At 41.3% G+C, this 15,133-nt stretch overlaps 1 protein-coding gene across 1 annotated transcript; it reads right to left on the reverse strand.

Annotated features, from left to right (window-relative positions):
- Positions 1-543: 543 nt before the first annotated feature.
- On the reverse strand, positions 544-14,759 carry LOC128467029 (solute carrier family 22 member 20-like). Its single transcript, XM_053448534.1, has 10 exons — positions 14,355-14,759; positions 13,577-13,680; positions 12,317-12,471; positions 11,992-12,160; positions 11,328-11,451; positions 11,127-11,242; positions 10,742-10,956; positions 4,342-4,450; positions 2,571-2,774; positions 544-677 (listed from the first exon to the last, which is right to left on the reverse strand). The coding sequence occupies exons 1-10, from the start codon at positions 14,757-14,759 to the stop codon at positions 653-655; spliced, it is 1,626 nt and encodes a 541-aa protein (XP_053304509.1). The 3' UTR covers positions 544-652.
- Between the last annotated feature and the right edge of the window lie 374 nt (positions 14,760-15,133).

Here is a 15,133-nt window from a genome sequence, read left to right on the forward strand (position 1 = left end):
TTACCCATGTCAGAGATTTTCTGAGTACTTCTATACCTTGGGGTCACAAATTATATAGATATCTTTATCAAGCGGCTTGAGAGAAATCAGACACACACAGGAGTGTATGTATAAAAAGATCTCTGATTTTATTGCGTACAGGCACATATATTTATACCCACCTAGAAAGGGGTTGAGGCATAGCAAACATTCCCAACATTGAGCAGTTATTATGATTATCTGGGTGTAATTGGCATATCCCTTACTGAAGCATAATCAGGTTAAATCTTTAAGAGGGTAAGAGTTCTGTCTTAGATCATGGGTTTCTGTTTTACTACTCAAAACTGACACATAGACAGTTTCTAATTTATTTTTAACCATTTGTAACCAGTGGTAGCTGTAAGGACCTAAGGTCAACAACATATGACTCATATGTAGAATACGTTTCTTCCACAGGCTGGAAAACACTGCAACCACATTCACTGCCTTGGGAAAACCTGTGATCTCTCCAATGGTTTCTGTACATTTTGAGGGTTATCCTGCAAATCTTAAACTTTTAATGTATTATGAGTCATCTTCAAAATATATGATGCATGATAAGGCCTTGTCTTCTGCAGTATATTTATTGCATGTCAGTGTCTTGACTTCTGTGATTTGAGAGTATCTTCTCAAATCAGTATCTTCTTCTGTTGTGATGTCTGTAAACCAAAATAATAGACAGAAAGAAGTCCCATAGTTAAAAGTTCAAAAGTGGACAACCAACTTAATAGAAAATAAACGTTTTTGAATAACTTGTTTGCTACTGATACAGTTTTATCTTAGTCTGTTAAAATAAGCAAGTATTATACAGCATTTTACATTTTCTTATTATACATTTTAACTATAGTGTGCCAGCAGATTCCATAGTACTATTACAATAAGAAGCTTGAAAATTGACAATGGCATTAACATACACTACGTTAAGACATAATGGTATGAAAAGAGTAAAGGGACCTGCTTTTGCAAGCTGAAAACATACCATTAAAAAGAAGAGAAAGCAGGTAAAAAAAACATACCCAGGAGCAGGGCCATATGACAAAATGTTCCCTCTAAACTGTCTGCGTGTGCGGCAGACTGGACTGCCAGACAGTGGAGGAGCCGAGCTGGTTAGGGAAATCATGGATCTCCTTCTAACCGGCCCAAAATACAGTATGGTAATTAATTCTGAGTGCCAGGATATGCCGTTATATATATATATATATATATATATATATATATATATATATATATATATAGATATATCTATATATATATATATCTATATATATATCTATATATATATATATATCTATATATATATAGATATATAGATATATATATATAGATATATATAGATATATATAGATATATATATATATATAGATATATATATATATATATATATATATATCTATATATATCTATATATCTATATATCTATATATATATATATATATATATATATATAGATATATCTATATATATATATATATATATATATATATATATATCCATGCTCAGCACTGATGTCTCACACACACTGCAAGGAAAAGGTAAGAGATGAGAAAGGGAGAGGTGGAATATATATAGAATAGATAGTAAGAAAGTAAATAGATACAGAGGAAGATATTGAGAAAGAGGAGAGATGGGGTGAACGGGGGAGAGATAGTAAGAAGGGGGGAGATAATGAGAAGAGGAGAGGTGGGTAGAGATAAAGACAAAGAGATGTAAAGACAATGAGGAGAGACAGAGAAAGAAGTGAGACAGAGAAAAGGAGAGATAGAGAAGAAAGAGAGATAAAAAAAAGGGAGAGATGAGACAATGAGAAATTGAGTAAGACAATGAAAGATGGCGGAAAGGAGAGAGATAGTGAAAAAGGAGAGAAATAATGAGAGGGGAGAGAGAATTAGAATTGGGGAGGAAAGGGAGAGGTAAAATAAAGAGAAATGGGAGAGAAAATGTGAAAGGGGAGGATTAAAGTAAAGGGGAGAGAGGAAAGAGAAAGGGAAGAGGTAGGGAGAAAAGGGAGAGATAAGAAAGATGGTAAGGTTAAATAGGAGGAGAAATAAAGGAAGTTAATAAGTAAAAATAGAGAGATGAGATAAAGAAAAAGGGGGGAACAGGAAGAAAAGAGAGAGGAGAAAAGAAAAAAGGAAGGGAGATAAACAAAGAGTAGGGACAGGGAAATGGAGGTGAGATAAAGAGAAAGCATAGGAAGATAAAGAGAACAAAGACATAAAAAGAAAGGGGAGTGATACAGAGAGAGGGAAATGATAGAAAGGAGGCATACAGAGAAAGAGGAGGAGAGATAATGAGAAAGGAGACGAAGGAGAGATACAGAAAAAGAGAAGGAAAGAACATAATCCTAGTGCTCTGCCTTTTAAGAACACGTGGCACTGGGTGGAATTAACTATTTGGACTGTGCCAAACATGGTACATTTCATAGAGTTGAAAGATCATATAGTTACAGTAAAATTCAACCTAAATAGAAGGAAGTACAAGCAGAGTATACAACCTCCTTCCTAATATAACCTAATGGAGTTACCTAGACCCTACGACTGACATTTTCTTACCGGCTTTCTACATCGCCAATAATGTCTGGAAGTGGGGAGTCTCTGGTCTCAAACAAAAAGCAGGAAAATAGACCAGCCACTATAGGGGTGACCCCAAAAATCATAGGGAGCAGAGAGGAGGAAAACTCTCCTGTCAGGTGAAGAAGTGAGGCAACAGCTGAGCCAAGTCGAGCATTCATGGCACTGAAGCCCATTCCAGTTTGTCTGTGAATGACAGAATAATGGTCACATTCAAGTCCTGTGCTTACCCCATCTGCACATTATATGTACACACCATCACAAACAATGCTTTCACAAAACACAGTATGGAGCTTTAGTTATTATTATGCAAAAAACCTAGGGTTTTAACTTCCCAACTCTTCCTAATTACCCTACACACCTGAGAGATTAACTTCATAAGGAGTGAAAAGTTTGCCCTGACCTTTTGTACTGTACAGTACAAGGAGCTAGTGTCTTAGACACAATGGTCCCAAGAAGATAATATACTATATTTTTATTGATATATATTGACCCTTTTTTTTTTTAATTTAAAAGTTTTTATTCAGATCCAAGCAGTCAGGTAGTGTACAGCGGAAATCATTGCAAAAATTGCCAGTACATTAAATAAAATGTCACAAAGTACAGTAATCCGAGCAAAATAGATGGTAAAAACGAAGTACTGTCAAATAAAGAAGATTCGGGTATCATATTGAAAATGAGTTGTGATTTTTTTTTTTTTTTTTTTTATAACTGAGCAGTGATGTTATTAAGGCTGGCAGAGACGTCTAGGCGTGATCGACCCTTAAGTTTAGTGAATTCAATAAAGTAAGATTGTATAGACTATAAAAGAGAGGGAGGGGGTTGTATAGGTATAGTGCGCAGAACATATAAGAGTTTTGGCAGGGCGGTCATTTTCAGGGCGTTAATGTGTCCTAACCAGGAAAGTTCAAAACTTTTCCATCGCAGTATTTCTGATTTTACCTTTCGCCATACCGAAATTTATGGGCGTTGAGAGATTATATGTTCTTAGTCAAATGAATACCCAAATAGGTTAAGGAGGAATCTCTCCAGTATTGTGTTTGGGAACTATCTATGTTGAGGCAAAGGGCTTGTGTTTTTGAAATATTAATTTTATGGTAGGAGACTGATGCATATTTTTCGAATTGGTTCAATAGTGCAGGTAGGGAGACTGTGGGTGAGGTGATATAATATATGATATAGGTGATATATATGTCAGCAAAGAGGCCCAGGGTGCAGGGGGGACCAAGACTCATAGGGAAGCCCAAAATAAGACGGGCCATACAAATGCTTTCCGCTAACGGTTCAAGTGCTAGGGCGTAAAGGAGGGGGGATAAGGGGCAATCCATGATCTCCCCAACTGACCCTGCTCCTCCAGTGGAGGGCAATCCACTCTGGCTCTGAAGAGAGTGGGTTGAGTGGCAGAGACAGGTGTCAGACTGACTGCCTGCCCCCAAAGAGAGAGGGCTGGTGAGGGGAGATATTTTGATCTCCTCAGCCAGTGCCTCTGGCAGAGACGCAGAGGAGGAGCCATCTGGGGTGTTGTGCCCTGTGTGGTTGCATAGGGCGCACAACCTTAAGGCCGGACGTGCATGAACTATTTTGTATGCCGCCCCTTGCTCACTCCCAGGCTGCAGCTCCATAAGCCACATTTGTCTTTATTACATGTTATTGATACACATTCATGTTCACCATTATTCTCTATGTTATGTAAACTTTACAAAAAATGCATCGCCACCATAACTGCATGTTTACTTTTACCTACTACATTCACCTTATTTCAGTGGGGTAAAGTTCTCCCGTGTACAGGTACATGCATGTTACAGAACATGCCAATAACGCCTTTCCAGTCACTGCGAGGACTGTACACACCAGCTGCATATCTACAAGAAAATATAGTTGATCTATTTATTTGTACAGGGATAAAAATTGTGATTGCTAATCTTTAAATTACACAGGACCGAGATTAAGTACAGAAATTTTTAGCACACCTAGCCTGCCTATGTTTCTAGCTGTTGAAAAATCGCAACTTTATTTGGCCTAGCTTTTGTTCAATATAACCTTATGTCCATCCCTGGGAACTCTTTGTCATACCACCTCCTGGGAAAGGTCCTATATGTGTCCAGACGTCCATCACCATTAGGGCACTCCTCCTCTTTGCTCCCATATGCTCCTTGTGTGGCCAAGCATGCATATCATTCAAGAGCATTGACGTTGCTATGGCAATGGCATAGTAATGCATAAACACCGCCCCAATGAAGAGATGTTTGCTGCCTGCTACCTTTAAAAATGCTGCCTTTAAAAATGCATCTCTCCTTTTAGTCTGTGCTCTGTCGATTAGAAGCTGCCTGTCAGTACCGCTTGTCTTACTGTGTGATTTCCACTGAATTAATCTGTGTGTTCCTGTATGTTTTTACCTTTTACATGACCATCTCGGATATGAACCTCAGATGCCGAACTTGACCTCTGCATTCTCCTGACTACATCTCCTGCCTTGCCCCTTTTGTACCACACAGCCAAGCTACCAGATTTTCTACCTTGATTTCTATAGTACTTTCTTTAAAGACATTTTCAAACATGCAAACATCAGTCAATGCTAAAAATAAATCCAATTTCTGTTCAGCAACAAATGATAATAGGCCATACATAGTTTTTATGTTTTGGAGGGCCAAAACACTACATAATTTTCTATTAATTTCTAATACTTTTGTGTTGGTAAAAAATAGCCTTTTTTAAATGTATACTGAGGGGTTTCAAATGTTTTATATCCTTTTTTTTCATTTATTTTGACCCCTTCTTTTCAGATATGCCAGTTGTAGCACTGGACTTATAAGATCGTTTTTTCGTGGCGTTCAGAGTACAACATTTGTTGCTAAGGGGCAAAGATCCAAAAACACTGCCATTTATGAATAAACCGTCCATAACTGACAGTAACAAATTATTTATCAAGACAAATATTTTAGCTGTAGAAGTTTCAGCAATACTCTGCCTTTCCATATTTTCTTGTAATTTCCCCACTGCTCATCTTATTGGTCTGTGTAACTACTACACTGTTTTGCAATACATTGACACAAAGAGGGGCTTCTTACTGATTGCAACATTTCTACCAACTACCAAAGGAGCTTCTTACTTAATGATCCACGTGCAGGACAGAATGTGAGAAGCTCCCTTTGCTATCACTGATATCAAGTAGCATTGTCAATCCATCTCTTAATACTGACCAAATAGTCCAGGTAATGGGTTTGCCACCAGAATCTTATAATAAATTTGAGTGTATCCTAACATTGAAGTTCTATGAGTGTGGCTTGAAGATTCCAGAAATTGAGTGGTGGAATGTGGTGAAATCGAGACACTATTTTCACTACACGTTCATATTATTTCTATTTTCAATGCATCATATGTTATTTTAAAGTGTGTGGCCTGTACATAAACCCCACAATTAATTTGCAACACTGGGGTTCATAAGAATTAGTGTTGCAGATACTTTCACTACCACTTAACAAAATAAATACAGAATAAGCGGCCCTACCCAATACAAATGTGGGTAGGGAAGCAGGGGAGGGCTGGCAGCCTAAGGCCTGGGGGGCAAGTCAAGTGAAGTAGCTCTGCCCCCTCGCACTCACCCCTCACGCTGCTCCCATCACTATGCAGCCATCAGACTGCTGGAAAACTTATCTAAACGGGCGCTGGGTGCTGATGCCACCGGCCGGAGCTACTTTAATCCTTTTTTTTATTTATTTAATATGCCGGATTGGCTTGCCATATTAAAAATAAATAAAGTATTAAAGATTAAAGTAGCTCCGGCCGGCAGCATCAGCACCCAGCGGCCGTTTAGATAAGTTTTCCAGCAGTCTGATGGCCGCATAGTGATGGGAGCAGCGTGAGGGGTGAAAGGTGAGTGCCGCCGGCCGGCACTGCTTTAATACTATTTTTTTTTCATTTAATAGCCGATCCGGCTTGCTATATTAAATTTTTTTAAAAAGTATTAAAGTAGCGCCGGTCGGCGGCATCAGCACCCAGCGGCCATTTAGATTAGATTTCGGGTGGCCTGGGGGGCAATTGCCCCCCGGCCCAGCCCGCCCCTGTAGGGAAGGCAACTAGCATACCTGGGAACTTCTTAACTCTGGCTACCCAGAGCCTTTCTTTTGTGGCACCTGGCCAGGACTGACCACTGACGTCAGTGAGCGGTCCCGCTGTCGTCAGTGGGTGGTCCTGCTGATGTCAGTGGGTGTTCCTGATGATGTTGGGGCGTTCCTGATGATGTCAGTGGCATTCCCGCTGACATCACAGGAAAACCCCATTTAAAGATGGAATGGGCGGGGAGTGGGACGTGTCAAGACCCTGCTCTTGCGACCCAGAGCACCCTGCTCTTGCGACCCATCAGTCATTAGGACTGCCTTTCTGCATTCAGAAATGGGAAGGCTCTGGGCAGGCCCGGACTGGCCATCGGGCACACCGGGCTTTTGCCCGGTGGGCTGGGCCACGGCAGGGCTGCATTGACTTAGGGACTGATGGAGCTGCAGCTCCAGGCCCCTACCCTACCTACGGCCGCATTAACGCAGGGCATAAGGGGCACCTGCCCCTTAAGCCCGCCGCAACTGCGACCGGGTCCGCCACTCTAAGGGGCCGGGAAGTCCCCACCAAGGCCGGCCTTACGGGTCTGCGGCCGCACAGGGTTTAAATTAAAACATCGCGTTTTTTTTTACTTTATTTAACATCCTCCATGTTAAATAAAGTTAAAAAAACTTTATTTAACATGGAGGATGTTAAATAAAGTAAAAAAAAACGCGATGTTTTAATTTAAACCGCGAAGTTGAAAACCCCCCCCCCGATGTTTTAATTTAAACCCTGTGCGGCCGCAGACCCCTAAGGCCGGCCCTGGTGGGGGCTTCCCGGCCCCTTAGAGCAGGGCCGGCCTTTGGGGTGTGCGACCGCACAGGGCGCCACACTCCAGGGGGCGCGACGGGGGGCGGTCCGCACCGGGTGCCGCTCATCAGGGGGTGCCAATTTGCGGCACCCGGCACCCCTCCAGAGACGGACAGTAATGTCTGCTTTAACAGACCTCCGGTTCCCTTGAGTGATTTTAAGCCGGGTTCAAGCGAAGAGCAGGAAAAGGAGCTGTAAGGAGGAAAGGTAGGAAAACATTCAGCGAGAGTGGATTGGTATATATGTGTGGATTGGTGTATATATATGTGTGGATTGGTGTATATATATGTGTGGATTGGTATATGTGTGTGGATTGGTATATACCATATTGGCTCGAATATAGGCCGCACTTTTTTCCCCCACTTTAAGCCTTTAAAGTGGGGGTGCGGCCTATATTCGGGGTCTAGCGCCCGACGCCCGGGACATGCAGTCCCGGGCGCCGGGCAGGCAGCGGGGTTAGGATACAGATCCCCGCAGCGGTGCAGGGGACCTGCATCCTACTCCCCGATACGCTCAGACAGCCTCCCCTGCCAGCACTTCCCACGGGGGGGTCCCGGCACGGGAGGTTGTCTAAGCGCATCGTCCACACGATGCGTTTTACCACCCCCCCCCCGGGACTTACCGGAGCAGACTCCCGGGTGTCTTGCGGGGCCGGCGGGGGACATCTACGCAATACGCGTATACAACTTGAAGTTGTATTGCGTAGATGTCCCCCGCCGGCCACGCAAGACACCCGGGAGTCTGCTCCGGTAAATCGGGGGGGGGGGCAGAGGAGGACAGTGGTAGCATATCTCGGGGAGGGAGGACAGTGGTAGCATATCTCGGGGAGGGAGGACAGTGGCAGCATATCTCGGGGGGGGCAGAGGAGGACAGTGGTAGCATATCTCGCGGAGGGAGGAGAGTGGTAGCATATCTCGGGGAGGGAGGACGGTGGTAGCATATTTCGGGGCATATCTCAGGGAGGGAGGACAGTGGCAGCATATCTCGGGGAGGGAGGACAGTGGCAGCATATCTCGGGGGGGGGACAGAGTGGCAGTTTTTTTTGGTGCTTTTTTAAAGAAAAAAACTTTTTCTTTAAAAAAGCACCAAACTTTTAGGGTGCGGCCTATATACGGGGGCGGCCTATATCCGAGCCAATACGGTATGTGTGGATTGGTATATATGTGTGGATTGGTATATATGTGAGGATTGGTGTATATGTGTGGATTGGTATATATGTGTGGATTGCTATATGTGTGGATTGCTATATGTGTGGATTGGTATATGTGTGTGTATTGGTATATGTGTGTGGATTGGTATATGTGTGTGGATTGGTATATATGTGTGGATTGGTATATACGTGTGGATTGGTATATACGTGTGGATTGGTATATACGTGTGGATTGGTATATACGTGTGGATTGGTATACGTGTGGATTGGTAAGTGTGTGAGAGTGATGGGTGTTATGCTGTACCATTTCCAATGTCTTTTTCATGATCTAATTATGCTCTAAAAGTACATCATAACTCCCATCACTCTATACTGTTCCATACAGTGGCAGAGCTGGGAGGCAGAGGCATTGCACCACCACCACAGGACTCCTGAAAGGTAAGTGAACTTCAAAGAGGGAGAGGGTAGATAGTTAGGAGGGGGTAGTTGCGGCGGGCTTAAGGGGCTCTGCGTTAATGCGGCCATATAGGACCAGTCAGTCCAGTCCTGACTGGGCCTATTTTAAGGTGGGGGCCTGGAGCTGCAGCTCCATCAGCCCCTAAATCAATCCTGCCCTGGCACAGTCGCGGTCGCAGTTGCTGCTTGCTCCGACAACAAGGTAAGTAGGGTGAGGGAGGGGGGTGCAGTGAGAAGGGGCAGAGGGGGGTTAGATAGTGAGAAAGGGGGAGAGGGGAAAGATAGAGGCAGTACATATTGAGAAGTGGGGAAGGGGGTTACATAGTGAGAACGGGCAGATAAGATTAAGAGAGGGGGTAGTGTGAATGCGTATGAGAATGAATGAATAAATGTGTGGATGAATTGTGTGAATGCGTATGACAATTAATGAATTCATGTGAGGATGAATTGCTTGAATGATTTGTGCGACTGTATAAATGAATGTGTTAATGATTTGTGTGAATGATTAAATGCAAAGATGGTTTGGGTGGGCTTTAACAATAAATAAATAAATAAATATGGGCTGCTCAGGCTTAAATGCCCGGGCCTGTTTTTTGTCCCAGTCCGGGCCTGGCTCTGGGTAACCAGACCCTGGATGTTCCCAGGTATGCATACAAAATGTGTTATGCTAAATAAAGTGGGAGGCTATACAGAAGACCAAGTGTCCCTCTTGCTCAGTGGGGTAAATGCAGACAAACAGACTGCATCATGAGCGTATGATGAGTTATGGTAGAGTAAACTTCCTACCTGTCATGTGACAAGATCTGTTGTTATGAAGCTTGTTTTGTAGTTACATGCTGTAGTTAAGAAGTGCAAAAGCTGCATGGCTCTCTGTTAAGTCAAAACGCAAAATAACTGTGTCAGGATCCTTTAGCAAGGAAGTTGTAGCTACAAGAAAAAAGATCCTCTGCAGCTAGGTGCTTGGATCTATGTATATGGAAGTCTGTGTGTCATTATTCAAGTGTGTATGAATTTATGTAAGGATATTTCTTTATGAATGTATGTGTTTTTTCATAATAAGCATATCTGCATATGTGTACATGTATGCACATGTATTCATTATGCCCTTTGTGTGTCTATGTCCTTGTAGCTAGTGCCCCCAACATTAGCTCATAAACACCAGGCCGAGCATACTCCTAGGCTGGTGGGCAGCACTCCCTCAGTTCTAGCATGCTGAGTCTGAGTGCCAGGATATGAAATAATTTCCTGGCACTCTGCATTTGTGTCCAACAGAGCCTTATACCAGTGGAAGTTAATTTTGTTATAAAGGTCAATGATCCAGGAGTAGATGAAGAAGAATGTGAGAAAACAATTAATGCAGAATGTGAGAAAGCTGTCACAGGCCATATACCTGAGCCAACAAAGGTTGGTGTGTGTAAATAAGTATGCTAGTGTGTCTAAGTAAGTTATTATGTGTTTGTAAGTGTGCAATGGCTTGGTAATACACTGTGGCAGTCCAGTACAGAGAGATCATATACAAAATTGTTTACTTCGAGAGAGATAGCCATGCAGTACTAAAGCTCATTTTTAAAGCTCACCATGTATATATCTAATGCTGTGGGTTCTTTTTTGTGATTCCTTCTGTATAACAAGTGTATCTCACCTTGAGGTACAAAGCCATAAGACATAACCATAACTCCAGCTAGAACAAGGGTCAAAAACTGCATGACACGTCTTCCCACAAAAGTCATTGCCACCATGACAAGAACTTTGGCCACCATCTCCACCCCTCCAAACAACGCCTGTGCCAGGAAAATGCTAAGGCCAAAATTTTGCAGGTCCATACTCAACCCATAGTAGGAAAGGTTTGCAGAAAACCTGAAGGACATAATCACATTTCAGTGGTTATTTCAACTAACTGATTTACATTATATATATATATAAAAATAAAATATCAAGGGTATACTCAGTCCATCTTATCATACCCTTTATTGGCTTAAGAATTTACATTTACAAAACGACATTAAGACATTCTAATAAGAGCTTACCATATGAAAATAAGGCACACGGACATACGTCTCATTTCTGGAGTGCGCACAAGGTCAATTACCGAGTGAGATGATCTTATTTCCTTGCTTTCTTTCTGCATTTCAGAGCGTAATATCTGTAGGGCAGCACATTTTGACATGTATAAGAAAACAAAGATGATGTTAATGAATGAATAGTCGGAAAAAATGGTTGGGATTTACCTCTGCAGTCAGTTTCCTACTCTCTTTTAACTTCCCATTGAAACGTGCAGCCTTGCAAAGGTTTTTTAAAGCTTGGTGGGGTCTGTCTTGAACGATAAGCCAACGAGCAGATTCTGGTAGCCACCTGCAAATTTAAATGTTATTTTTTTTACTTAAAATTGGTTTGGTGTCTTCACAATGTGAAATTTCCCCAGCTATTCTAATAAGTTATACCAAGACCTTTCATACTGTGCCATGTTTTAAGAGAAGTGTGAAAAAGTGAAAACACTAGCCATGTCCAATTCTGTTAATCGCCTGAACCCATCCATTCTGTGTCAACTAGTACTTGTGCACCACAGTGTTGAAGACACTTTCATGGGTTCGCTTTCCCTCGACAACCTGGACGAGAAAGCCCGGTCCAAAGGCCCCCTTTGTGCATGCATAAAGCCCCATTTGATCTTTCACACATGTGTAACCACAAGTTGTCGGCAATTGTGATCTTGTCCAAGGCAGACAGAAGTCGGGACATAAGCCTCTTTGTGAAGGCTGACCAATGTTATCACTGATGCAACCATACCCAAAACTTTCATTTTTTTCACTGTGATCCTTTGGTCCACTATCCATATTTGTGTCCAACAGAGCCTTACACCAGTGGAAGTTAATTTTGTTATAAATGTCTACAAACCAGGAATAGATGAAGAAGACATAAAATGGAGCTGAAACAGCAAATTGGAGCCATCGCCAATCTCGGATCTTGTATGCGACAGCAGCAAGGATTAACTGTCCCAATGAATATGAGAAGCCAAAAAAATTCCCGGCCAGAGTTCGTCCTCTTTTAGGCATCCACTCCAAGACTTAAAAAAAGAAGTTCAGCTATAACTAAGTTCAGATTGAAACATTAATCGATGATTAATCGATGTTAAATACTTTAAATGATGCTTTAAATATCACAATCTGCCATTAACTCTTTCACTTCCTAACTATTACTGAATGTTAAATGAACTACTTACTTAAGGAGATGGTGTTTACTGAGATAGCGGAAGATGCTAGGCCACAAAGGAAACGGAAAGCACAGTAAGCATCAAAACTGGGCAAAAATGCTGCACAGCTGCCAGCAATTCCCATCTGAAGGTAAGACCAGGTAAGGATTTCCATTCGACCTAATCTAAGAGTACAAAATATGTCCACCAAGGTGAAAAAAGATTAGTCAGTACAGTGTTTACAGTCATGTTTATACAATGAATGCCAGTGGCATCCAAGAATACTGTGTACAAATTGGCAAATATATTTTAATATCATGGAGAGTAGACAAAGTATGGCATCTGATATTAGACACATAAGGTGCAGACACTGTTCTGTATTCATTAGAATAGAACTGTTGTTCCAATATTGGTCTGTTTGGAAAAACTAGAATTTCATAGGATAGATAAGAACAATTTGCCCATCTAGTCTGTTCATTTTGTTTTTGCTTTTAAATACCTAAACCTTAATTAGTCTCAGTTCTTTGGTCTTGTCCATTATGCCTATTCTATGCATGTTTAAATTCCCATATTCTGTTAATGTCGACTAGTACTGCTGTAAGGCTGTTCCACTTATCTATCAACCTCTTAGCAAAGTAAAGCTATAAAGTTACTCACCTATAACCAAAACAATCACAGTGCTACTGCGTTTGGCAACAAACAGGGAATAAGCATTTGTATTAAAATTATAAAATTTGGCATTGTTGGGCTTGATTAAGTTGCCTCTTCCAATTGTCATCCACTTTATCATGAAAGCTAAGCCAATCCTGAACAGATGAGGCCACATCTGACTACATCCCTTTTTGGGGGTACCTTTGTCTTGATTATTCTTTAGTTTTTGACTTGCAATAAAATTCCTATCTTTCTTGCCTTATCTTTCTGTACCTCTCTGTGCAGGACCTTGGTTAGTCTTACCCTGATTTCTTCTCAGTTTTTTGACAGTTCTCAGTCTTCTACTATCTGTCAGTTCCTGTCACATCCCTATGTCTGTAGATGGCATTTAAAATTAGGGCTAAGGCTACAGCCGACATCGGTCTGCTCTCATAGACACTAGAATCTACTAGCCCCCTACAGAGTTATGAACAAGCACCTGTCCCTGCTTGTCTGACCTAGTACCGTTAAGACACTAGTGGCATAACAGCATGAAACTTGAACATTTGTCGTTACAAGGTACGAACTTGCTTTTTGTTACATGATAATGCACGATGTATGTTGATCATGAATATTTAATATAATGTAAAAATGACTCACTTGTCAGCAAGATTACCAAACACAAGAGCCCCTAGAAGCACACCAGTCATGTAGATTGAACGTGCAACTAGCTTCCAGGACTGATGGTTACAAACCAGATTCCACTGTTAAAGGGGACAAAAGGTGGTTAGCCACAGCAAACTTCATAAAATTAGGGTATTCCTCACAAAGAAACCAATAATTTCACTAATTTCACATTATTGAAACACAAATGAAATTTGGGGTTTCACTGATTATCTGAAGGTCATATTAATGTGGTCATCAAAAACTAGCTTGCCATCACTGCTATTAATCTGCAGTTATAAGGGCACTTTGCTTTAGTATCCTCCGACATCATGCTGCATGCAGCACTTCTTGGAACAGCACATGCGTCACAGTCAATAATATACCGTATGATGCTTGTGATGCTATCAGACGTGGGAACAAGTAGTATTTCCACAGTGTAAAGTGCTAAATGTTGACTATTTTAGTCCAGCTCTAGTGTTTGAAACTTTTCTGATCCCTTGTAAGGGAAGTCTACTTCACATTAAATATAAATTACCTCGGTCTTCATATTCTGAAGTCCTAAGATCCCTTTAAGGTACACAAAAACAAAAGGTGTTATTCTGCATTCAGAAAGTCTCTTCACATATTCCCCTATAAACCGAGGTGTTAAGAGGAGTCACACATCAGTCTTATATATATATCTATATATATATATATATATATATATATATATATATATATATATATATATATATATACACCTTGCATTCTCATAAATAATATAAATAATTACCTCTGTAACAATGGTTGAGGTGAAGACTGTTTTATCATACACCCATCCTTCCCTGCAATGTTCTGTGCTCAACTCTTTCTTTGTTTTGCCTGTTACATTAACTGGAAAATGTTGTCCTTGGATTCTTATGTATCGAACACATCTCTCTGGTCTCTGATCCTGGTTAAATGGGATAAATAAGTCCAACAGTTCAGCTTGGTCTGAATAGTTAGTTGTATTGACTTGACCTTGGTAGAGAGCAGTGTTGATAGGCAGGCGGCAATGGTGAGCAGGCACCGCTGCTGTGAAGTTTTGAAGAAGGTTGTGGGAAGCTAGGAGTGCCACAGGAACCAGGAGAAGAATTGAGTGCAATATCTGAAAGTACCCTACCCCACCTAGTGACTCAAGGATATCATTAAAAGCCATGGTTGTCCAGCTATTGGGGTGTATGACTCACACTTATCACAAGAGTTTACTCATGCTGGCCTTGATGTATTAAAAATGAATAGTCTGGAAATACTCCTTGTTGCCAATGTATCCAACAGGTCAAGAGATAGACAATCAATAAAATTCCTCAAAAGCTATGGGTGGTTTGGATTCAAACACAAAGCTGTCATCATTTCTCTTTATGCTCTACTTATTTTCTTCACTGCCCCTTCTTATATTCTTATCTCACCTTCATATATCAAGGCCAAGAACTTCCTTTTTTCAAATCCCTCCCTCTGTTTCTCACAGTTTGTTATTCTAAGAAGGTCCCAAGCAATGTTTTCAGTACAGCACACTGTCTGTCCAAAATAATT

Source organism: Spea bombifrons, chromosome 10, assembly GCF_027358695.1.
Source record: "Spea bombifrons isolate aSpeBom1 chromosome 10, aSpeBom1.2.pri, whole genome shotgun sequence".
Classification (NCBI taxonomy): Eukaryota; Metazoa; Chordata; class Amphibia; order Anura; family Pelobatidae; genus Spea; species Spea bombifrons.